Raw genomic sequence first — 26,282 nt, forward strand, 5'->3', positions numbered from 1 at the left:
TAATAATAATTTATTAATAATCGTATTTTGCATATCGTTTCTATCAACATTAAAGACATGCACACATTATTATATTATAAGGATTTAAAGAAAAAAACTCACAATACACTCTCTCGCGGCTTTCCACAGGTTGATGTATACCGAGTTCAGCGTGGCAGCTGTCTCGTCCTCTTCCCTTCTTCCCTCCTTTCGTCCTTCTTTTGGATTCGCCGTATATATTGATAAAGTCGTCTCTTCCGAGTTATGATCGTATTCCTTCGATCCGGCCGATTTGCGCGACCCGGATCACGGATTTATGTACCGAATATCGCGAGTAACCCGAGTACCAAATGCGATATCATATATATACACTTGCTCGCCTGAGATTCGTCTATTTCGTCTGTCAGAATTTTAATCTATCTCGACATCATAAAAAAGAAATCGTTCTTGTTAGTCTATGTAGTTAGAGGGCAAGGAACGATTCGTGGGGATGCGTATGCGTATGGTGTGTATGCGTTCGTGAGTACGTATGCCAGGGCGAGAAAGATTCTCGCAGCAGAGAGAGAGAGATAGAAGGACCGTCGAAAAAGAAGAAGTCCTTCTTGCGTGCACGTGAAAATTTCGAACGACCGTGTTGTCTGTTTTTCTTTTTTAATTTTAGTTTTACGACGACGGCGACGGCGACGACGACAACGCCGTTGAGCGGAGATCGTGCGACTCGACTAGTTCTGGGTTCATGTCCCTATCACGGCACATCGCACGAAGCCCTTTCTCTAAGGCGAAGGGCACTGCCTATGGCTGCTTCAGGAAGTGAGTCGACACCAGCCGTAGCGTAAGCATCGAGGGTCGGAGCCGAGGGATGAGGTCTAGGTCACCACTCCGCCCCTGGCCCTGACATGATCTACGTAGCTCCTCGGGCCCTTACTGCACTCTGAAAGCATGAAAGAGATTCTTAGAGATTCGTCATTAACCGCCGATGATAGATACTTCAAGCGCTGATGTACAGTATGTGCCTAGATACAACCTTCTTTTGTGTTTGATTCGCAATATTTTTAGCACAATGAATACTTATATCTGTTAGAGATTAAATAATAATTTGTAAGAAACTTACAAAAAATTAATTTTTTTTTAACAGGAAATAGATTTATTAATACAAGTTATTAATATAATCTCTATAAGTTTTTTCATATGAAATAATCTTTTATATAAGAAAAAGATCTATAAGAAAAGGATAATCGATTTGTATAAAAAAAAATATTGCATTTTATATAAATCGATTTTTGTCGAAAAAAATCTTTGATTAGTTATACGAGTTTACATAAGATGATGCATGTGACCTATTATTTATGTCAAATAATAAAAAACTTTATATACTTATAGAATATGTGTATGTATATGTAACAAAGTATAATACCTTTTAATTTTCTCCGTGGAAAATAATGAATTCGATTTTAATTTGACTTTGAACTCTTTCTGTGAATGTTAGCTTAATATCAACGCATTAACATATGTGTTATAATAATAGTTGTGACGTGGTATATATTTAAAATCATTTCTATTTATATAAGGCTTCTATACTTTTTGCATACGCAATATACAACATATTCATAATTAGATTATATATACATTACATGATACATATGTATAATACGTTATCAATTTGTAAACATATAAATAATTAATAATTTTTTCGACAAAAATCAATATATTAAATGCAATATTTCATGAAATAATCTTTTCTTTAAGTATTATACAAATCGATATCCATGTCTTACAGAAAAAAATATGTCGTATGAAAAACAAACTTATATATATATTTTATTGTTTAAAAAATCAAATTATCTTAAATTAGTAAAATGCTACATATTGTAAGAATCATATGAGTCTTCGTATGCGACGTGGAAGCCATAGAATCGCACATCTAATCCTTAACTGGACGTATAATCGGATTCTATTTAATTATGATCGCTGATTCATTTAGCGTGTCCAGTTCTGTCTGGTTTTTGCAGAGTGTGACTACGTTTGAGAAATATTGCAATCGACAAATTCGAAAAATGCATCTCATTGATTTCCGTTTGTAAAGCATTTTATCGTATCACACAATATGTTCGAAGAGATTATCATAAATCCATTACTGCTTTAATAAACCCAACATTAAACAATTTTAAATATTTATAAACGATATTAGCAGTAAAATAATAATCAATGCATTTAAAACATCATAGAAAGCTTCAAAACGAATCGCACACGTTTGTCAAATATTTATATCTTTGATTTATTAATATTTGAGAAGTGAGAATCGTGGACATATCAAAATTTTAGAGACATGACGATGAGTCGACGTTAATATATTTTATAGCAGAAGAGTGTATAATTAATCGTGGCTATCAGGTTTTGCAATACGTGCGACAGTTTATGAATTAATTAACGCTTATTCTCGAATTTAACCTCGTTAATTAATATTTATCATTCGATTATTTACAATCCTTTTCATTGCAACAGCCTGATAACAACTGTATGCACTCTTTAAGACATCGCTTATTTTTGCAAATTTCACGAAATATAGCGAGTTTTGTGCTAAATATAAATTTAGTTAATTTAGCAAAATATCAATTTTTCATATAAATAAAATAAATTACGAAAGAAACGTTTATATCTAATATTATTCTAATTCTGCCAAAATACTACTTATTTAAGTGGTATAATTTATAAAAAAATATAAGAAATTTAAAAAAATTATTATTAATTATATGTGTATATATAATTACAATATTATTAAAATATAATAATATGTATATTATATATACGAAAAATTACGTTACTCTTAATTCTTTACTTTTAACTATTCGTATGCATCAAACTGCATTGTTCGATACGGATAGTCGTATTTTTTTATTTAATTCAGCGATACTGTATTAGTATTCATAAGTAATGCAAAGCTAGCAAAATGTGATTGTTTGTTTCCGAGCTTAAATATCGGATATCCTTGGCGAACAAGACGAGACAAATAAGACTAATTCAAAAGACGCAGCGAAAATGAATAACTACGTCTTTGCAAATAGTCAAATTACACAAAGAACTGTAAAAAGCACTAAATCAGTAAATATGAATGTGGAGAAATAGAATGTAGAGATTGACTTGTAGTACCATTAATTTTAAATAAAAAATTTTCAAAAAATTTAATTTAATTTTCAACTAACTTTAAGACGTTGAAATCTGAGAATACTCTGAAATTTTTCACAAATAAATCTGTTACTCTTTTAAATAAAAATTAAAATTAATCAAAAAAGATTAGCCGTGTCTTTTCATAATTTTTTAAACATATAAGCGATAAATAATCGAAACATTCTTTTTCGGGATCCGTTCAACTGATCTAACGTACTTAATAATTAGTAATGCAATGGAAAGATTCGCTCGCGGCCAATCGATTCGCTCGTTGCGAAATATGTGCGTGCGTGCGACTCGGCGCAGTGTTCGTGCAGTGTCTGCAATCGATATTTCCCGTAAGAGAAGTAAATGGAATGAGCGTTTAATTTCGTACAGCGGGAAAGCCCGCTGATCTCTCGTCTAATGATGTACCGATCAAACAAAAGGCACCTGTTCACGAAATTGCAATATATTACTAGACGCAATCCACGTATTTATACTTTGAAAAAAAGTAATACAAATACAATATTCCTCGCGGTAATATTTTTATGGAAAATATCAGAATAATGTGAAACGTAAAAAATAAGAAAAATGAACTACTAAAAAAGAAAGCAATTTATGTCGTATTTTAGCATATTATGATTCAGAGTTGAAATGATTTATCAAAACTCATTTTACGAAGCGAATTTTAAAAAATGAAAAGAAATTTTAAAAAATTAAAAAAAAAACTTGGCTAGTATTAAGCATTTCAAATAAATTTTGCAAATATCAGAAATAAAATGCAAAGTGAATCTTGTAAAATATGGAAAATGAGAGAAATCTTTTAAGTAGATTGTGCTAATTATAGACATCTTGCATTTTAATATTTTGGATATGTCTTGTCTATATAAACTATGATATCTATGTATCTTTCTCATTTTATTTCTGTTTGAAACTTCCTCATATATATGTAAAATTCAATGAACTATTAAAACGAGATATTGAGGATATATAAAATATTAAAGAAGCCCAGAAAAAAATTATATATATATATATATATATATATATATATTTCATATTTCTATTTTTTTTCTCTGCGATTTTTATATTTTATATCCTCATATCTAGTTTTTATAGCTCATTGTGAACAACCCTTGCACCTGCGCCTCGATGGAGGATAGGAGAGCGCGTTGCACTTAGCAACAACTGCACGTTTTTATATAATCATCGGAAAGAAACCAAATTTCAACGAAATGTCGATAATATATCCGTTGTCACATATTTATAGGTTTTTAATGCAATTCTTTTGTATGTAAAAAATAAATCTCTAACAGAATTTTTTTTCTCCTTCACGTTAAATAAAGTATGAGACTTGATACCCATCTCTCTAGACGATATCCTATAGTCCTTATTAGCGACTCGGGGTTAATAGACGTTATATCGAGGTTACTTATACCAAGAGTAATTTCAATAGATCGATAAATGCGACATAACAATCCGTGATTATTTCCGTTCGCGTTTTATTTGGCTCGTTTTGCCAAACAACATAAAAATGCGTAAAAAGAATTTCTTCTCCCCTTTCGAGCTCAACGACACTGATCTTAATTGATTTATTTTTTTGTCAATCATAAAGACGATGCTATCTGATAATATGATTAAATTACGGAGCATTCATAAAAATTTCGAATTTATTCAGAGAAATTAAATTTATTTAAATTATTTGAATTTTATATATACAATTCAATATTTGTAAATTTTATATATATAATTCAATATTTGTAAATTTTATTTTTAGAAAAAAGAGATAGTTTTTATTAAATAGAAGAATCACGCGTTTTTCTAAATTATTTTAGCTTTCCATAGATATATGTATGCTACAACTTTACAACTTACTTATGTACCATTTAATCCATAACATTGTCAAAATAGCACAAAAATGCATAAAAATATATTAAATGCAATTGATCCAATTTTAAATCTACATAGTTTGCATAATCAGAGTTGCTTTTCTGCACTTAACATCAATCTCGACGTTTTGCGCAGTTACCGACATCAAATTGTTACTCGTAACGATAAATTAATTTTCGCCAAAATTGCATTTATGCAAACTAATGCTAAATGATTCACAATTCGATAGCGAAAAACGAATCATTAATTGTGATTAAAACTAATTGGTGCTGATAATTTCACAAAACTGCGACATTCGATCGACGTAGTAAACAGAAATTGCGTTGTAGAAACACTGCTCTGTGAGAATGGACTCTGACTGATTCGAAAAATTGTATGAATTAACTTTGAAATATAGATCTTTCAAAATATAAAAATTAACAGATTTGATGATAAAATGTGTGCTTGCAATTTTTTGACGAATATAAAATATCCTAAGAAAAAAACTCGATACTTTAAAGAGTAATCTTTTTCAAATAGTTTAGCAACAAACACATAAGCACTGTGGATAACGAAAAAAAAAATGTGACACCGTTTACTATTTACACAATTTTGAATTCACTTATATATATTTATAACATATAGTTATAGAAATTTCCTCAAATTCACAAATTTCTAAAAATTTCGCAATATTGAATCACACATTCATTTACAGAAATCTTTCCCTATTTACAAAACACGACCGATCACCCATCGAAATATCGATCTTTCCTGTTTGAACATTCTATACACAATTTTAAACGATCACCAATGATACGAGATAGAGCCTAAAGCGATTCGCAAAGCAAACGTCGAATCAAGGGCGCTTCGACTGAGATATACTTTCGCAGCGCGATGTCAACGTGTGAGTTATGTCAATGTCGATCGTACCTGATGATATGCGAGGTGAGGGAAGTCATGACGAGTGACGAGAAAAAGAAAGAGACTGATCGCGACACAGACACCACACAAGTGAGACTGAGTCTCCGCCGCGATCCTCGGTAAACCCTCTCTCTTCGCCCGTCGTCCTTCATCACCGCTCTCCTCCTCGCAACCCTTCTCTTCGCGACCCTCCGCTTCGCAACCCCTGACCGCCTCACTAGCGCTCGAACACGCCGCCTCCCCTGGCCGACGAGAATTGAGGGAACTCTTGAATTTCGCGTCGGATCCTGAACGAGTCCGACCGAATTTTCTAGATTCTACGAATTCGTAGTCAATCACAAGATGGGTTCTTTCTAACGCGTACAAACATCAGGAAATTTTGCAGAGAGAGAGAATGAAAGTATAGAACGGAAATTGGTCCAGAATTACGAAATGAACGTTGAGAAACTTTATACAGAGAAAATGGAATATAAATTAAGAATTGCAAAAATTTTTAAAAATATATAAGATGCTATCATCAGTAGATTAATATATACCTAGATAAATTTGGAAGATTTTGATATTTGTGCCAAAAAAATTCAAAATATATTCAAAGAAAATAGCTCAACTAAGTTTTTTTCTATATTTAAAACAAATATAATTTAATTAGTAATAAAGTTTGGATACTGATAATTAAACATAAATATCATGCCAAATACCGGCAAAATACTATTATTCAATCGCGATAATTTAGATATTATATTTGAAATTCTTGAGACTCAAATAGTGAATAGTTACGCCATTAATACGAAAATTTCCAATTTAATTAATACAAATAATCAACTTTCTCTTATAAAATAATATAATAATAAAATAATATTTATAACATATATTTAAACTATACAGGTTAAACTATGCATATATTTAAACTGTAGTAAAACATTTATGTTTTTTACACATTTAATTCTCATTTTAATCCCAACTATTTATTTCATTCTATCATATAAAACTGTATACCCTCATCATAAAAATATATAAAAAAACACTAGGAAACGACGATGCAATTTCCATCGCTATCTGCGTCTTTCTTTTCTCCCTCTCTCTTTTTCTCCTTCTTTTTCTCGATATCATACATGTTCTCCGACCATCTCTCTCTTCGTTTTCCCCATTGCCAGTATCCCCTCCATTGGGACTTCCTCCAAACTTATCCCCTCCATCGTATACAAACCCCCTTGACAGCAGAGATCGCGTGCACGAGGGCGCATGCACTACCCTCGAGGAATCAATAGACTGTCCCGGTCACGTGAATCGCGAGCTGGAGGAGAACGGGCGAAGGGGGAGAACGAGAGAGGGATCGAGGATCTAAGCGAGCCTAGGAGGGATTGAGGACGAAAACCGAGAGAAGGGAAGGGAGGAAACGGCGACTGGTCGCGGAGGGTTGCCCGAGGGTTTGTTGACGATTATACAACGCGCGTATGTGGGTAAACAGCGACACGAGTTCTCGTCCGATTGAAATGCATAATGTAAACATCTCCTTGTCATTACAGAGTGAGCAAAAAGAGCACGCGAGAGGATGGATGGGCAATGGAATGATGGTTATTGCGCATTATCTCCGCGGGATACCTTGAACGCAAACGATCGGGACACGGCATCTATCTTACCTCTCCCCCCACCCCCCACCCCTGATGCACTGACTAGGGATCGAAATGCGCGTCGAATCCAGTCGTCATCAATTTCGAGGATACGCATATAATTGACGTGAATATCTGAAATTATGGTGTTTGACATTTGTACAATCATCGTTTTATATTTGTCATTCTTTATTTTTAATTATTCCTATGAATAATTAATATATTTACGTTTTAAAGCATATTTATGATAATATCTTGTACTTTACGTTTGAAATATTTCTGCATGCATATGCGATTACTTTGCATAAATATAGTATAGAACAAGAAGTTAAATATTTCAAAGAATGAAAAGTTATTTTTTTCTTTTTATAAAATATTATTTTTATAAAAATTTCAAGAAAATAAATTTTTCCGAGATTCTTGTTTACGCGTTTCTGAATTTTTTATATCTATTCTTGGATTAAAATTATGCGTGAAATGTAATAAGATTTAACAAGATAAAAATTAAATTGTATATCGGGGAATTAAATCCATTAGCTTCATCATTTAATCATATAACGTTCCGTTTACTCGAAAGACGATTTAATTAACTGATGAATACAATTACTTATTCATTTAAACAGTTCACAATTTCCTCACATTTTGATGATTAAATTTGTATAAATGCATATAGATAAAGTGTCTTTAAAGTCTCATTTTTCTGATTGAATTATAGTTTTTATCAAATTTGAAGCTGACATTTTTTTTATAACATTTTTAATATAATTTTTTGTTGATTTATAAAATTTTCTTATCAATCAATGCTTAAACTATATTAAAATTATATTAAATTATATTAAAATTCAACGTTTTTTAAATAGAATTCACTAAAATTTTGCTTTATCATTCGCTGCGAAAAACTGTATAGTATTTTAGAGAATCAAGATATAAATTTTTGGAGCCTAAACTTTCGTACAACATGCAACATCGATTGCGTTCAAACTGCGTAATTTTCGCGAGGGGATGCGTGACCTTCAACTTCAGATCCTTTTCTGCAGGAAGGGATTCCGGCCCTCCCTGTTCGTCCTCGAGACCCCATTAAAGCCAACGAATCCCATGAATGGAATAGTGACTTCACTCCCCTCGTCATTCTGAGAATCTACGCAGCAACGCTTTTGCGTTACGTAATATTACGAGGTTTATCGCTTTTTACATTCTCCTCTTTATTCCTAATTTTGGTAAGAATTGTTTCATTAGCAAAAAATCATTTCACTTCAAAATCATTAATTTCTTTAATCAACTTTGACGATTTATTGTTATAATTAATTAACTAGATATCGAACACATTTAATCAAAATATCTTTCTTATTTAATTCCTCGCTCAAATTAAAAAAAAATATCTGTATGATTTATAAATAATTATTTATTCAACAATAAAAAACAGTTATCGAATGATTATTCAATAAAAAAAATAAAAATTCAATAAAAATTGTTTTACACATGGAAGTTGCAATATTTCGAATTAATTAGAATTAATAAATAAATTAAACAGGATATACATTTTTTTAACTACAAGAGGAGTTATTTATCAAAATGTATTTTATATAGAAAATAAATAATATAAATAATATTTACAACTTCACAGAAACGCAGAATTTCATAACTTGCAAAAAAAGCGACGAGCAGTATTTTTATTTTATTAATTTTACGCTTCTTCTCTCGCATGTTTTTTTTTAACAGCATTATGATGTCGAAATAATAAAATAAAAACAAGATAAATAACAAGTAGTAAAATATGAATAAAATGAAATACACGCGAGCATATTTAAATGTTGAGCGATTTTTTTGCAAACTCCTATCTCTTATCTTTTATAAATTCGCGGAAAAAAATTCGTTTCACCCTCAAGCACGCTTTTCCCCGTTCGTTGTCAGCGAATGTATTAGTGATGGGAATAGAACACGTGCGGACAATGACCTCACATGCAGCGTTGCGCATATGCACGTAACTAGCGAGCACATGCATATATACATGCATATGCCGTCACTTGGATAGCGAGCTTTTCGTATTACATGCATATATCGATTGTATATGACGCCTCGTGATGCAAACTAATGAGGAATGCGACTCAAACGCGAGATTAATCAACATTTGTCGCGTGAAACTTTCGAATTAAAATCTTTTATTTTTTTCTCATATAAGCTAATAATAATATAAGTTGTGTGTAATATAGTTAAAATTGTCGTGCAAAAACTATAACATGATAAACGAATAATTTATTGCGAAAGAATGTATAATCGTCTCTCCTTTTATAAACTTTCATTAGAATGATAGAATATTCATAGAATAAAATTGATAGAATTGATAGAATAAAATTGATAGAATTGATAGAATAAAATTATAAAGTTATTACATGTTACATAATACACATTTTGTAGATATTTATGTTTATAGTTGTAATTATATTTCATTTTATATTTCATCAAACATTCGAAATCAAATGGTTCATAAATTATTATTATTATAAAATAACTCCAAACATTGAACATTTATATAGAAATTATTCAATCTATTATATATTTTAATGTTATTAAATATTATTTATGTTATTAAATATTATTTGTATGATAAATGTAAAGATATTATTACAATCAAAACAGAAAGCGAATCTCTATATTAAAGTTCTATTCATTAATACATCATTCTCAAGTATCAATGTCTAAAAAATCGAGGCAAAAAATTTTCCAGTGACTTTCCATCGAATTTGTTTTTTGCGGAAAGATACAGATGCAAAAGGGGGAAATCGCGTGTAATAATTTGCACGCATCATTGTTGCGCGGATTGTCAATCATCGGCGGTTGCAGTTGTCAGCGAAGTGAAAGGAATACCGCTGACTGCTGCAGAAACACACGAAATGCATCCAGGTCGAAGATGTAATTCGGATCGATTTCACATCTCGGGAAGCGAACTACGGGAGATATCTCCGGAAAAGCATACGCGGCGCGGAATTTCCCGGTTGCATAGGCACTATGCAATTACACTGCCTATGTGTCGCGCCTTTGACATACCGTGTATACAAGAACGATACGTTCGATCGATATGGAGGCTTCTCCCGTATCGAGATAATATTTAAAATTCATTCCCGTTGAGACTTAATATGCAGCATCGCTTATGTTGGTCCCGTAAAATATAAATGCGTTAAAAGAATGCATTATTGTAACGAAGATTTGTACCACCTATTTAATTTTTAATAAATTTAATTATTTCTTTGATTTATTATCGCGACTGCCAGAAGATTTCTTTTTCTATTATGTGTATATGTTTAACTCTTTCTCTCTCTTTCTTTATTATACACTCTTCATAGGAAATAAAGCAAATTATGATAAAACGATTGTAGTTTTAATAAATGACTTTAAAGTAATATATAATATTAACGGTTATACACAAGAGAAGAAAAGAAAGAAAAATAATTTAAATTGTAATTATTTTCATATTAAAGATAAATCACGTAATTATTTTCATATTAAAGATATATATTCAAAATTTTCACGACGAACAATAATTTTCGATATCATCGAAAAGTTAGAGAAAAATTATCTCGAAACTAACCACAGAAATTTTGATTAAAAAGTCCTGTGTACATTCTATATATAATCTGTGTATGTGCCCTATCTTTCTGTTTCCTCTCTCATTTCAGATAAAAGAATACACACATAAAACGTAATTAAAGTGTTTAAATTAATGGCGCCAATGAAAAGTATAATTTGAAGCATAATTGCATTTTCAATTATATACACAATTATTTTTCAGGATTATTTTATCAATAATTCAAAAAATTATAAATTATAGCAATGCCAATTCACATATGTATAATATATATGTGACTGTATCTGTGTATTTATTTAAAATATTTCGCTTCTATTATAATTAACTCCATAAACAACTAATATACTCCATAAAAAGATATTTTGGAGCAGACAGGATTGTATAAAAAAAAATGATATATTTTCGTGAGATTATAGTTTTATGATAAGCATCTTTTCATCGAAACGCCATGAACAGTATTACAATATTTGCCGCGTCGACACTTACCTCGTTACCGGACAGCTACCGGACAAGCGGACACGAGGCGTCGTCGTTGATCCTTGCGACAGGTGATGCGCAGCCTCTTCCTTCAGCGAAGCTGTCACGGGGACGTGGTCTGGTCGACGATGTCGCGCGATGGCGTTAGCCCCATCATCCGCGGCGGCACATCGCCGCCGTCACGAAATGCTGATCGATATTGACACAACGACGAGGCAGGACCGCGAGACGCCAGGCGATGACGAGGAAGAAACGCCGCACGAGAATCGGCCGTGACACGCGCGAAAATCCTACCGTGCTCTCTTGGAGAAGGCCTACGCGTACTTGTCGCGTGCGTGCGTGCATGCGTACGTCCCGCGCGCGTTTCCGCAACTCCGTCGAATGCCGTCGCAAATCACTGCGTGAGACAGAGTACCGGCGTGAGAGCGCGGTCCGCCATGTTGTTTCGCGGCGATTAAAGGGGATCGACCCTTTTCATTTTCAGCCGCGGTGAGTGGCGTCCGGCTTTTTTATCGACCTCGCCGGTCGAAAAACTCTCGACCAATCGGTGACGTTTGCAAGACTGTCTTTATTTTTTTAAATTTCTTTTTTATGCCATTATTCGTTCGTTTTCTTTCGCGAATTTTGTGTCTGCAATCGAATCGTGTCGCGCATTTGAATCTTTCCCGTCTCTTTCGCCTAATTTCGACAAAAATTATCTATTAATGTATAATTTACTATTTATCTATATTAACATATTAATAATACAAATTTTTTTAATGGACTAGATGTCTATATGTTTTTTATGCCCATCTTCCTCTGGCATTTTTTAAATTATTTCTTTAAAACTTATTGAAATTATTTTTGTAAAATACGCGAAATTATTTTTGTAAAATCATTTTTTCAACAGATTTCTACGAATTTCTGAGAATTATGCAAAAATTACAAGTTAAACTTTAAAAAACTTTGTGAATCTTAACAGTTGCAATATATTTTACGCGTTATCATTTTTTGAAATTCGATAAAAAAACTAGAAGGTTAGTATATCTCTATCTATAATAAGTATATCTCTAATATTTTATTTGGCATTTTACCTCGAACGCTTGACTGGAGCAACGTTTAACGTACAAGTGCGAGAAAACCGGCTCTACGGCTATCTATTATTAACGTTTACTGTAATTCACATATTATTATAACACAAATAATAACGAAAAAAGCTGTAAAAAGTTCTACGTTGCAACTAGTAAGTCCGCGAAAACTGTTATGTATAGAGAATGTATAACATGTCGCGCGATAGCCAATCAGAAGTGACAGCCAATCAAATTCTCGCTTTTAAGGTGCAATTTCATTGACGCTAAAAAGTAGCGTCAACCATTGGTTGAACAATGAAGCAACTACTTACTTCTTTGTTCAACCAATGGTTGACGCTACTTTTTAGCGCCAATGAAATTGCACCTTTATAGTAACTTTGCTTTAAACGCTCGGTTTCTCTTCTCTGTCGCGCGACATAGTTTCAGGCCATTGTATCCTTTTCAATGGCGTTGGAAGCAATTTCCTAAGCGGGTGCGCGACGTGTGTCCTCGTGCCTTTCCGGTTAGAATTCCAAGATGGTAAGGTTGTCACGGCTCTTAAAATCTATCTACATCACGCATATGTTACGCGAATCCTTTTAATATATGAGAAAAAATCGTTGTGCACATTTTCGTACGATGAATAATATGTTTATAAAGTGATATATATGTCTTATTGTTAAGAAAATTATAATGTTCATTTGATTACATCGCTTCACTTTGTTTCCTTTTAACTAATTCTTGATACCTCCTGCTTTTCGTTACATTCATTATTATTATATTATAATTGTTTTTCTATTATGTTCGAAAGAACTATAGTTTTATTTAAATTAAAAATATAACATTATCTAACCTAAATTTGAACATAACCTAAGTAAAGTATTGTGACAAACACATTATTTTATATTTTTTTATAGTATTGATAATATTAAAAATGTTAGTACAGAAAAATGTGCAGATCGTTTTATCAAATACTTATGTTCTGTGTAAATTTAGGGAAATTTTAAATAATTTTTTTTACTTAAAAAAATTGATTAAAATAACAGGTTATTGTTAGAAAAACTTTATAAAATTATTATTAAAACATAACAAAGTTATACTTAAGTAAAAAAATTACTTGTCAGTATTAATTTTTCAGATTTCATTATGCAAAATGTTAAAATATTTTGATTTATCAAATATATACTTGAAGTATATACTTTTTAATATATATTTTAGTACATACTTTTGATTATACTATTAAGTATATACTAAGTATTACTAAAAACGAGGTATATTTTTTATAGTAGAAAAGTTTTATCGATTATGGAATTTTTTTCTTCTAGGCTCGTGGCCCGAAGAAGCATCTTAAACGTCTTAATGCTCCTAAAGCATGGATGTTGGACAAATTGGGAGGTGTGTACGCCCCCCGACCGTCCACTGGTCCGCACAAACTTAGGGAATCACTTCCTTTGGTTATCTTTCTGCGTAATAGATTGAAGTATGCCTTGACTAATTGCGAAGTTACTAAGATTGTCATGCAACGCTTGATTAAGGTGGATGGAAAGATTCGCATTGATCCCAACTATCCTGCTGGTTTTATGGGTAAGTGCTTTACTTCTATACTTTTTATTTTTTATAAACATATATTTTACATTATCTTGTAAAAAGTAAAAATGGGCCATATTTGAGCTATAGTATAATTGTAAAAGTATTATAGTCAGGAACTGGCCAATAGCAAAGTAAATTCTTCAGTTTGGTCACAGATTAAGTTGCACATTATTGCACATATTCTGTATTACCCATGAAGTGTATAAAAATGTTTAACTTGTGCATTGATACAAGTATAAATTGATATAGATTAATTGTATTGTAATTAAAATGTTTTAGATGTCATTACAATCGAGAAGACTGGTGAGTTTTTCCGTTTAATCTATGATGTCAAGGGACGTTTTACTACTCACCGTATTACTGCTGAAGAAGCTAAGGTAACTGCTTGATATCTAAAACTATATTATATCAAATATTTATATTTTTATATTTATATGTGATATTGTACTTTACAGTACAAATTGTGCAAGGTAAAGCGCGTTCAAACTGGTCCTAAAGGAATACCATTTTTGGTAACACATGATGGCAGAACAATCCGATATCCTGATCCTGTCATAAAAGTCAACGACACTATTCATTTGGATATTGCTAGTGGCAAAATCTTGGATTCTATCAGATTTGATTCTGGTAATTATTCTTTTTTTAATTTACTCGGTCATAATAATAAAAAATTATAAAATAAAAAATAATGATATTACAAAAAAATAATGCAATATATGTGTGAACAAATAAATATTATATTAAAATAAATATACACATATATATACATATATATAGATATATGTAAAGCACATAAAAAAATAGAAAACATAGAAAAACAAAAAAAAAGATATCAAGCATAATCTGCTTTTGTTTATCAGGTAATCTATGTATGATTACTGGTGGAAGAAATTTGGGTCGTGTTGGTACTGTCGTGAGCCGTGAACGTCATCCTGGCTCCTTTGACATTTGCCACATAAAAGATACACAGGGACATACTTTTGCTACAAGGTATATAAAATAAAATGTGTTTTATTTTTATAAATTTTAAAGTCTAAGTATTTTTAATTAATTTATTATTATATGTTGATGATGGAATTATAATTATATTAATCTCTCTCTGATTTTTCAATACATATTTTATTTAAAGGAATGGTTCTTACATCACTCATTATTTTACATTCTCTCTCTTCTTTACGAATACTTCAAGATTTCATTTGTTTTTTAAAAGATAAACTTTGTTTCTGGGCCATATCGAAGCTATGACACGTATATATATTGCTTGTTATAGTCAAACCTTGGCCAAGATTAAATTCCTTCATATTGGTCACTGATTATCGTTATAGATTTTCCGTATTACCCAAGAAGGAAACAATATATGTTATATACAATTTATTTTCAATAATAATAGTAAATTTTTATTGTATATTGTTTTAAATATGCAATGTAAATTTATCCAGGTTGAACAATGTCTTCATCATTGGCAAAGGCACGAAGGCTTATGTGAGTTTACCACGAGATAGAGGTGTGAAGCTATCGATTGCCGAGGAACGCGACAAGAGATTAGCAGCGAAAGGAGTGAATTAATAATGTAAATTTTCCAGGAAATAAAATTAATCAATAAAAATATAATTTAGAATTTTTTAAACAATATAAACGATAGTACCTAAATACGATATGTTTTTGCCAAATATATCCCAAGTACATATAACTTCATTTATGTACATATTTTAAAAAAAAACTTGATTTACATAAATATATAAATTTGTTTAATTTGTAAATTTATCATTTTTTTAAAAAAACTTTTATACTTACATTTTATAAAACAGATAATGTTATTATAATTGTTATAATTATCGTTTTCCCTTAAAATTTTATTGTGCGCTTTAAATAATTGTGTATCATATTTTAGATATTTATAATCAAAATAATTATTTTCTTTAAATTATTTTATTTTATTTAAAACAATATATACTGGTTATATTCTCTTATTTAAAATCCTTCAAATTATTTTGAAAGCATGCGCGTGCCATTCATCTCGATGTTGCGGCAGCTAGAATCTATATCGAGTCTTAACAAGATTTTTAGCAGATTTTAATCATAGGATAAGCGGATTAATTTACATCAAGAATGACAAAAAAAGTTTCAAATTATCGTTACATTGCATTTGTTTAAGTTCATTTAAGACTATATTTTCGTGCATTTTTTCAAAGGAAATTCGTGTAGTTCGAAGTGTTAGAAGTGCAGGGGGCGCTTGCGCATGCGCGTCGGCGGCCATATTCCTTTTGGAGTTTCGACGACGCAGAATCAGTGTTGAGTCGTAGACGGGATCTTTCGCAGATTTTATAACTTTCAAGTGAGTTGGTTACATCGAGAATGGCAAATAAAGTTTTAAATTATTGTAGCGTCGTGTTTGTTTATGTTCGCGATCATGTATTGTAGCGTATTTTGACAGAAAATTCGCGTAGCGCAAAACGAAAGAAGTCGTGCGACGAACGCTGCGTGCGCATGCGCGTCGGTAGCCATATTCGTTTCGGCGGATGCGGAATCAAGTGCGGTGTCAAGTCGTGAAGGAAATTTTTCGTAGATTTTAATCGTTAAACATTGAGTGTTTGGATTAATTTATGTTGAAAATAGCAAGCAAACTCTCAAGTTATCGTCGCGTCGTGTTTGTTTACGTTCACGATCATGTGTTATCGCGCATTTTTGAGAAAGTCTGTATGCGAAGCGAGATAAATGCGCAGGAATTTTCAAGGGGTCACACGAGTGATCGCAAGGACATCGCGCAAGGAATTACAGATACAATAACTGAAGAAATACGATGAATTTCGGTGAGTAAGTTTGTTTAATTATTTATTATTGATTATATTAATGATCGTTTATAAATCTCTTATTTAGTAGTTACGGCTAATTAATAATAACAGTTTATATTCGTGATTGCAGAGCATCGTGTTTTCTGCCGGAAGTTCAATCCACAGTTGTGTTCTCGATAAAATAGGAAAAGAGAGAGCTGAAAATTGAAGATCAAAAGAACGATTACTACACGAAGTGCTACAATTTAGTGAGTAATTTGATTTATTATTGTTGGCTGAAGAGGCCGTATATGTATCTTGCATTTGGCGTTAAATGTGGCTATTTATAATAATGATTATAAATTTATATTATATATTAGAAATATATAGGTGTAGAAAATTAATTTGATTATAATGATAATAGAATTATTATTATATGAAAAGTACTATAATTATACGAAGTATATACCATATAAAATATTATAATATTATAAAATTAAAATGAAATAGTTATGATAATTTGATATTATAATAAAATTAAAATTTTATGTGATATAATCTAATAGCTAAATTATAATAAACTTATAAAAGTGAGTAATTTTAATAATTTGAAATTAGAATAAAATTAAAAGTTTTTTTTATTAAATTACATATCATAAAAAAATTCGTTATTATTAAATTACAAAACAATGATGTTATAATAAAATAATTTTATTGAGTTGAGCATAAGACGGCTACATTTAATGCTAAATGTAAGTACTAAATATTTAATTTAATGCATAAAATTTCATAATGAATCATTTGAAATATATTAAGTATAATATATATAATATAATATATAATATATAATATAAAGATCGATGAAATAAAGATGCGCATTCATTATAATATACATTGTACAATCAAGTACTTTTTAAAATAATGCTATAATTAACAAGCGTAAACAGTAAATAGGTGTGAAAATTGTGGGCATGAGCAAAAAACGTAGATTTCTAGATTTTTACTTTTCTGGCAGCCAAACTTCGGTATTTAGTTCAAGCGCATTTTGCAGAAGAGCATTGCATTGCTCATCTGTGAGTTTTTTGTTTCTTTGTTGTACTTCCTTTGCGGCTTTTAAATATCTGTGGGATAAAATATATTATAAGACTGCTGTACATATTTTCTGCATTAGACATATGTATAGAAAATAATTCTGCGTTCTTAATATTATTGTACGTTAAAACTTTTAATTTATCATAAAAAATTTATGTCTGAAATATGGTACACGTGTGATAGCTTTGAAATAGCTCATATAAAATAAAATAATAAAGATTTCAATAAAGTATAATTACTTTTGTATAGAAAGAACCATATTCTTGATCTCGTTCTCAACAGTTCGTGGTGATGGTCTCACATTTTCCGTATTCTCAATATGTTTTATTCGAGTAAACGGACAAATACGAATCCATCCGCCTTCCTTTACACAGGAAACTCTCCAATCTCTGCCGTTGTCCCAAATCGTTTTAGAAGCATAATTTTCGATCGTATTTCCTTTATATCCTCGACGTATGTATTTGTCCATTAATAGTGGGTTGTAATGGGACCAGGCAGTTGGACAAATTTCCGGCGTTGATTGTCTTAGCTGATGATAAAAAAAAAATTAAAATACAAGTAATATATTTTTTTTCGAATAAACAATACGTTTCCAAATGCAAATCTTTTTTAAGATATTATTAATTTTTTAAGATATTATTAATTTTTGTTTAATATCTTCTTAAGACTAATTTTTTTCATGTTTCTTGTCTATTAAAGAAAAATATTATTTTGGGAATTTTATTATTATTACCGTAGTTCGGGTATCTGGAGAGAAATTTAGAAAAGTATCAGTTTCTCGTCCGAGTTTTGATTTTTTTTTCATGGAGCGACCAAATTTGGAAGACATTTCTCCCTCATCCTCTTCAACGCGCTCAGAAGAGGACCAGATTGTAAATAGGGAGAGTCCGGTATTACATACTGGAAGACCTAATAGATCAAATAGATCATGCAATAGGGGTTTCTTCACTTCCGAATCGACTTCACAGTCATTACTCAAAGCCGGACTTAAGTTCACCTGTAATTTAATTTGTTCTATAAATTCGTTATACATTATTACAATGTTTAATTGTTTAATTTAATTATTTGTATTGTATTAACCTCTAAGAGCCATGGTTTCAAATTCTCATCAATTAACACATCAAAACCGAAAAATTCAAAACAATTCGAGGATTTAGGAATGCCTGCCGCTTGACTTAGGATTGTTAAAGTCACTAAACAAGAGATTTTCTGCCACAGAATCCAATCGAAATATCCTGATTGCTCGAAATATCTCCTTAATTGTCTAAATGTCCATTTGCATCCTATATAAAGATGAGAAAGTTATGCATTATTTCAATTTTTTTAACCTTCATATACAATTATAGAGCAAGATATTAATTAAGAACAAAATAAAATAATTTTTACATATATAATAATTTTAATTAATTATTTAATAGAAAAAGATTAGCACTTCGCGAATAAATTGAATAATTTTTTATCGTATTTTAAATGATACATAATTAAATAATATGTAAATACATTTTAAAAAATCAATTAAGTTAAAATGATTAAACGAAAAAATTTTAAAATTATAATTCGTTTTAGATTTTTAGATATTCATATATGCATACAATAATATGATGTATGCATATATGAATATCTAAATCTGTATCTTACATGTGTGATGCACTACTAGTTAATTGCAATTTATATAAAACATATTTAGTGTGAATAAAATTGTGCTATTAGCATCAAATACCGGCACCGATGCGTTCCTTTTTCTCTGAGTAACCTGGTCCCAACTTGTTTAGGGAAAAATTTGTAAGATGTCGGAACGGATCGTCCAATCGTTCTAAAGAAAATTTTTCGGTAGCGAAACGGGCCAAACCTTCCTTGTACAAATAAATCGTTAATGGACGATAGGATGGCACACATACATATAAGCGCAGATCGAATTTATATCCGCCGATTAGCAGAGGGTTTTCGATATATCTTTGCGCAACTGCGGCATTATCGTATGATAAATCGCTTAATTTCTGAAAAGATATATTTATATCTTATTAATTTATTAATTTATGTAATTCGTATTTCGATTTGCACTGATGAATTTTTAAAAAAAGCCTTACGCGAAACAAAAAAATTCCTTTTCCCTGACTTTGCCCGACTGGCTTACAAATCCAAATTTTATAGTCTTTCTCATAACGACTACATTCTTCGGCTAATTTCGTGTATTCGGAAGGTAAGTTATATCCTGCGGGACTAATGCGACAAATTAATATTATTAGAAAGAGATAATTATATTTTAAGTATCACACATAGAAAAATAAGTAATTAATGAAAATCTATTTATCATTCATAATACCTGAAGTCATAAATCGAACCGTGGACTTTTTTCATACATTTCAAATGACGAATCAGTTTATCCTTTCGGCAGATGGAATTTCCTTTTGGTATCCGATTGACAAACTATTCGAAAAATAATCTAGCTAACGCGAGTTGACTAAACTAAAGTTCTATATATAATTCATGTTATAAATTATCTAAATTCAATAAATAGAAAAAACTGTTGAAACAAATAATAATTTTATTGATTAAATTTGAATTTATCTGTTTCCATTTATGCAAAAAATTTATTTATTATGATAAAAAATTGGAATTTCAAAGAACAACTTTTTTTTAAAATTTTATGTAAAGTACTTGTATTTAGTGTGATTATTGTTAATATTTTTGAGATTTGAAAACAAAGTAGAAATATTGCATTATTACCTGCCAGGGAAGTAATGGCCTATAATGCGACGTGGGGAAACCACCGGACCGCCACCATAAATTCCATCGATCTTTGAATACATTATTTTCGCCGGCATACTCCCGCCATCCGCGTTCCGTGCAAACCTATAGAAGAAAAACATCCGCGAATAGAAAGGGTAGCTGATATTGGCTAGACGGTTATTCCAAGGGCCAGATACTATTTATAATCCGTCTCAGATGTCGATATGCACGTGAGTGCTCGAGCATTTTCCTCGTTGTCAAACGACAACATAAAAGCGAGTCTTTTCTGCATTTTATAATAGTATATAAAATATGTATCGATGCAAAATATCATGGTGAAATGCAGTCCTTTTTAAAATTGGCAATAAGCGCAATATTGGAAACTTTGCATTCATTGATATACTATGTTAATTTATATTTTTACGTTTCATTGAAATTCATGATTGTTTTAAATTGAACCATATTATTTTTTTAAAGTAAGCTATCCATATACATAGACCATGTTAAAAATAGCAGTTTTATCGATGCATATACAATCGATTCTTGGATATAAATATTCTTATAAATAAATTCGAAATGCATTCGATTTATTTTAGTATCTCGCTTAAAATATGCGCTTATATATATATATATATATATATATATATATATGTATGTATGTATAATAGATTATGGTATTCATATTCTATATATTTAGGTGTGTGTGTGTGTGTGTGTGTGTTACATTGGTTTCTTCAATTGGTCAGATTAATAGTCCAGAATTATTTACAGTTCGGCAACCGCGCGAAAGTAAATTCATTAATTCCAGATATTGCACTACGCATTTCAAAGTTTCGTGAAACTTTTGAGAGTGAGGCACGAAAATAGCGACAGCCGCCCTTGATTTATTTTCGTGTTATTAGAACATTAGGAATGACTGCTCGCAGTATCAGAAATGAGCCAAGGTCTATGATTACAATTAAATCATCATATATCACTTTAATTAAAGAGCTTTGTAAAATCGTTTTAATTTTAAAATAAAGATTATATGCTTATAAAATTTTACTGTAACTTTTCTATTATAACATTAAAAAAATAATTTTGAAAATATGGCTTGCTTTAAGATGGTTTGCACATTCTTTAATTATACGAAGATAAATAATTGATAAAAGATTAATGTGTAATTAAATAATTTGAGACTGATCAATCGTTTGTACACATACTTGTTTGTCATCAGTCTTGTTTATGTACACATTTTAAATTGGACGTGTTTAATCTTATAATATAATTTGTCTTTGAATTTAATTAGATATAATTTTTTGAGATGCAATCTTTTTTTTATATAGATTTTCTTGCAACATTAACGGAATTTCCATAGTAATAAATTCTATAGTATTTGACATAAGATATGCTATTATTTAATTTTGATTGATCATACATTGTACGAAACGATTGAGCTATTTTCTAAGTTTTAAACGAACTTATTTTAGATACATTTATGCAAACTCGCGAATTATACGAGGGACTACTGTCACTGGCAATCTTCCATTTTTTAAGTTGTTTTTTCACGAATAACCTAATCTTTTTTGCTCTATTTTGCTCGACTTGTAGTTAACCATCAAAGGCAAACGAGCAATTGGCCTATTAAATAAAGTTCGTTGAGCGAAGTAATTTCGTATAGCACTGCATCCTCACGTTTAATATTCAGGCGTAATGAACTTTTCGATCACTTGCAGATAAAAACCTGCAAATTCCTGAGCAGTTTTTAATTGCGAAGCAAATATACACCTTTTAATTTAATCTTTAATTTTAATCTTTTAGCTTTAATATTTTTACATCATCTTATTTTGGGGACTTGTGTATAATATTATAACATTTGGAATAAAGTGTTATTTCATTGAACTTATGAAAATAAATTGTCTTTTCGAATTTTAAGATTTTTTTCTAATAATAATTTATATATTATTTATATAGAATGCACTTTTTTTATCTAATTTTTTTTAATTTAAGCAATTTATCTTTTATTTAAAATAAATAGAATATTTATAAATAGAATAGTTTTCGTATTATAAATGATAAATTAATTAATTGCAATTAAGTCTTCTTAAAATTTTTTTGTTTGGATTTTATCTTCTTAAATAAATTTGAGATTTAATTACAAATTTAATGTTAGAAATTTTAAAAATTTTGATTTGTTTATATCATAATCACTTTCTTCAGAATTTTAATTAAAAAAATTTAATAAAGAAAAGTATAATAACGCGCCGATATAGAAAACATTTAAATAGTATGAAAATTAGAAATCTCATGCATGAAAATTCCTGCAAAATCCAACCAAATCCATCCTCTGATTTCTGCTTTTTTTTATCATTGCATGTCGCAATTACCTAATCGTCGTGTCTAAAAACGGCGTATGCACGCAGAGGCGCGTTGCAGGTATGCATATATGTATATATCGTGTACCTTGAAAAGTATTTGGTTCAAGGGCGTTAAGATCTAAGTTTGTAACTGTATCGCAAAAGAATTCCAAGGGATATAAAAGCTGAACTAGGAAGCATCTACTTCCGCGATTACGTTCCGAATATACTACATAACGTTTTTCATCGGAGTTGATGACCTTTCGCGTCGAATCTAATCGATTGTTCGCGATGCATCGCACGTGAACGCTCGTGCAAAAACGAAGGAATGACGTAAAGATTCTGACGTGTAGGTCGGAGTACTTACAATTAGTCTTGGATTGTAGTAGTAGTTCATGTATTATTAAGAATATGATCGATGATCATTCATCTGTGAAATCGAAGGAAATGTAATTAACTTTACCTGTACAAGTAAATGCGGCCCGGTACCGTTCTCATTTAATCTGAACACAAAAGGGCCTTCCATGCATTTTACTGCCATCCCGAAACATCATATTTTTTAATAATAAGTACAATAAATCTCTCTTCGGCTGAATCACATTGATGTCAACTACATTTCATAGAAATATATTAACGACATGTGGTCTAAAAAAAGATTAAATTAATTAGTTAAATAATTAAATATATATATATATAATATTAAATATATATAAAAGATTTATAATTACATTTTTTTCATCTTTCGATAAAAAAATGTAATTATAAATCTTTTTTCACTACAAAACACAAAAGTAAAAATTACTTAAATATCGATGAAAGTTTATTAATAATTTTTATTATTAATAAATGTAATTTCACTAATTGTAAGTAGCGTGAAACAGATAAACATAGATATTTTATGAGTGCAGATTTAAATTTCCTGGACAAAAATAGCAAAATAACTAATTATAGTTAGATTTTTCTTTAATACTTACAAATAATGGACGAAATTAGTTTTAAAAAAACAAATAATGTAGAGATAATTGATTGATATGAATTACGTGATAAAGTCATAATAATGTATTTCTTGATATGTGACATCTGCATGTCAATGCACATTATGCGAGTGCAACTCAATATCAGGGACATGTTTGTTTTGAAACATAAAGTGTGCGTAAAGTCATGAATGAAGCTGTGTGTCTCGTATTTGATTCTCCATATTATAATATATATAGTAAAGAAAATAGAAGATACATATACATTTACCTTTTTGTAAATAATATACATCTATTGATAATACTAATTCTTAGAATGTTATCTGTAAATAAATAAATAAATATATATATATATATATATATATATATATATATATATGCCACTATAGCTCTAAAGTTTACATAGAGTTATAGAAATTAATCATTTTAAATGTTAAACATATTTAAAATATATATAATTTATTTAAATGTTTATATATACATATAAACATTCAAATAAATTATAGATCTTAAATATCTTTAACATATAAAATGATTAATTTCTACATAATAAAATATACATCTAAAACAAATTTATATAGGAAGAGAGAGATAGAGAGAGAAAGTTAGAGAGAGAACTGCAAAAATTATGAATGAAAATATCTCTCTCATTATATAAAAAAAATTATAATCTCATTTATTAATTCTAAAAAAGACTTACGAAGGCAGTCGTAATCGGCATAAATATTAAATTCGCTGATAATTGTATTGCCATTTCGATTCGGCGAATCGAGAGTCATCTGTAGTTTCGATACATCGAAGCTTTTCGTTCGCGATGGTTTTCGTTAAGATAACGGGTGTAGACAAGGCGGGATTTCGACTCTCACTGATGCGCGACCACGTTCCAGTCTACGCAATCGCTTTCGACTGGTTCTCAGGTGCGCAGGTTACCTGTGGGTCGCTTGCAGCTTTTATGCGCTTTCCGCCGCGATTGCCGCAAAGGTCGGCAAGGACGGCGGAAGAGAGTGCCGGATAGTAGGCGGTCAGAAACAGCTTATTGGGGAAAGATCCGAGAGACTTTAGATAATTCGAATTTATGGAAGGTTATTAGAAGCACGCGACGCGCATTATTGTTTTTCTCTAACTAGAAATGGCAGCTAATAACTTTAGACCTCGAATTGATATGATACATTTATATCAGAATAATGCAGTATAATTATATTATATTAATATTATAATTCTTTCTCTTATATTCTTAAAATTGTTAACGTCTCAATTTATAGCTTTAAAATTTAAAGTGAAGTAAATATAATGTAATAAAATATCAAATAACATAATTATATATATTACAATTAGAGAAATAAAATATTTTTAAAAAAATATTTAACTTTTCAAAATTAAAAATGCGTGAAATGATTATGATTAACACATGTCTTTTTAATTAATTTAATATCTATAAGAATTATTAATTCACCACTGCACCACTTATATATCAACGTTTTAATAAAGTTTGAAGCTTGCGAACGTGACATTGAATCTTTCTCTAGCAACTGCGTGCTTTTAAATACCGACGCGACGCACTTTTAATGGGGGATAATTATAATTGATATTTATGATGCTTCAACTGAGAGAGAAGACATTTGTCAGATATCACGCGATGATAGATATGTAGATACGAGAATAATTAGCATTCTTGAAAAAATGTTTAAGCTCCAGTAATTACGTCTAATTAGTATCGTTTGATTACCTTGATTTTGTAGAAATATTTTTACCACAGCAAAACGATATGAGGCATGCTTAACAATCATTAAGACTCATTTACGATTAACGAATGTGAGAAGAATGGAACGATTAAGGACAAAAAGGACAGAAAGGATAAATTAAGTGGTTGTATATAACAATGAAGACTAAGCGTATAGTATTTTAGAAAAAGACGAGTATAACGCTGATGCCGCAACGATTTGACGTCAAATGTCAAATGTCTCGCTTTATATTAAATTCGTCACTATATATTTTTTTTACTGTGAAGAATCCATACAAAAGAAGTAGTAGGATACACAGTAGGAATATTCAATATTATAGTTATAATTAAAAAGCAGATGAGTAGAGATAGAAAAAGAAAGAGAGAGAACTGTAGAAAAAATTTTAAATAAAATAAAGTTTTCATTTACGAAATGT

The 26,282-nt window shown here is 30.3% G+C and overlaps 3 protein-coding genes and 1 long non-coding RNA gene across 6 annotated transcripts in view; 2 read left to right on the forward strand and 2 right to left on the reverse strand.

The window, feature by feature from the left end:
- Window positions 1-12,035, reverse strand: part of LOC105252583 (protein FAM13A) — a 47,059-nt gene extending 35,024 nt beyond the window's left edge. The window contains exons 1-2 of one of the 2 annotated variants that reach the window (XM_011260033.3): window positions 11,593-12,035; window positions 103-910 (exon numbers count right to left, since the gene is read on the reverse strand). The gene's annotated coding sequence lies outside the window, so the exon portion shown is untranslated. Of the gene's footprint in view, window positions 1-102; window positions 911-5,922; window positions 6,005-11,592 lie in introns of those variants that run through there. The other variant, XM_011260034.3, reaches the window with a different exon arrangement.
- LOC105252585 (40S ribosomal protein S4) lies at window positions 236-15,830 on the forward strand. Of its 2 annotated transcripts, none has more exons than XM_025412245.1 (6): window positions 236-240; window positions 13,958-14,216; window positions 14,502-14,599; window positions 14,678-14,849; window positions 15,083-15,212; window positions 15,662-15,830. In XM_025412245.1, the coding sequence occupies exons 2-6, from the start codon at window positions 14,009-14,011 to the stop codon at window positions 15,786-15,788; spliced, it is 735 nt and encodes a 244-aa protein (XP_025268030.1). In that variant the 5' UTR covers window positions 236-240; window positions 13,958-14,008; the 3' UTR covers window positions 15,789-15,830. The 2 variants fall into 2 exon arrangements, with proteins under 2 accessions (XP_025268030.1, XP_011258337.1); XM_011260035.1 differs by lacking the exon at window positions 236-240 and adding an exon at window positions 13,079-13,172.
- Window positions 15,831-16,501: 671 nt separating this feature from the next.
- LOC112639159 overlaps window positions 16,502-26,282 on the forward strand; it is a 30,419-nt gene continuing 20,638 nt past the window's right edge. Inside the window, exons 1-2 of the long non-coding RNA XR_003123325.1 lie at window positions 16,502-17,032; window positions 17,145-17,262. This is a non-coding gene — a long non-coding RNA (uncharacterized LOC112639159). The remainder of the gene's footprint in view (window positions 17,033-17,144; window positions 17,263-26,282) is intronic.
- LOC105252610 (probable tubulin polyglutamylase TTLL2) lies at window positions 17,934-24,416 on the reverse strand. Its single transcript, XM_011260068.3, has 10 exons — window positions 24,397-24,416; window positions 23,615-23,796; window positions 20,813-20,938; window positions 20,409-20,512; window positions 20,173-20,305; window positions 19,806-20,082; window positions 19,166-19,368; window positions 18,819-19,082; window positions 18,325-18,614; window positions 17,934-18,114 (listed from the first exon to the last, which is right to left on the reverse strand). Exons 2-10 carry the CDS (start codon window positions 23,690-23,692, stop codon window positions 17,994-17,996), a joined length of 1,596 nt encoding a protein of 531 aa, XP_011258370.1. The 5' UTR covers window positions 23,693-23,796; window positions 24,397-24,416; the 3' UTR covers window positions 17,934-17,993.

The sequence above is a fragment of the Camponotus floridanus genome, unplaced genomic scaffold (genome assembly GCF_003227725.1).
Source record: "Camponotus floridanus strain SB8 unplaced genomic scaffold, Cflo_v7.5 scaffold5, whole genome shotgun sequence".
Lineage (NCBI taxonomy): Eukaryota > Metazoa > Arthropoda > Insecta > Hymenoptera > Formicidae > Camponotus > Camponotus floridanus.

What these genes read in the sequence shown, in the direction of transcription:
- LOC105252585 (XM_011260035.1), top strand. An exon ending in TTACTGCTGAAGAAGCTAAG is followed by an intron (nt 14,600 to 14,677) that starts GTAACTGCTTGA and finishes TGTACTTTACAG; the next exon opens with TACAAATTGTGCAAGGTAAA. An exon ending in GGACATACTTTTGCTACAAG is followed by an intron (nt 15,213 to 15,661) that starts GTATATAAAATA and finishes AAATTTATCCAG; the next exon opens with GTTGAACAATGTCTTCATCA.
- LOC105252610 (XM_011260068.3), bottom strand. Translation starts at nt 23,692, where the DNA reads ATGGCAGTAAAATGCATGGAAGGCCCTTTTGTGTTCAGATTAAATGAG. An exon ending in GGTTCGATTTATGACTTCAG is followed by an intron (nt 20,306 to 20,408) that starts GTATTATGAATG and finishes TTGTCGCATTAG; the next exon opens with TCCCGCAGGATATAACTTAC. An exon ending in CTCCAGATACCCGAACTACG is followed by an intron (nt 18,615 to 18,818) that starts GTAATAATAATA and finishes TTTTATCATCAG; the next exon opens with CTAAGACAATCAACGCCGGA.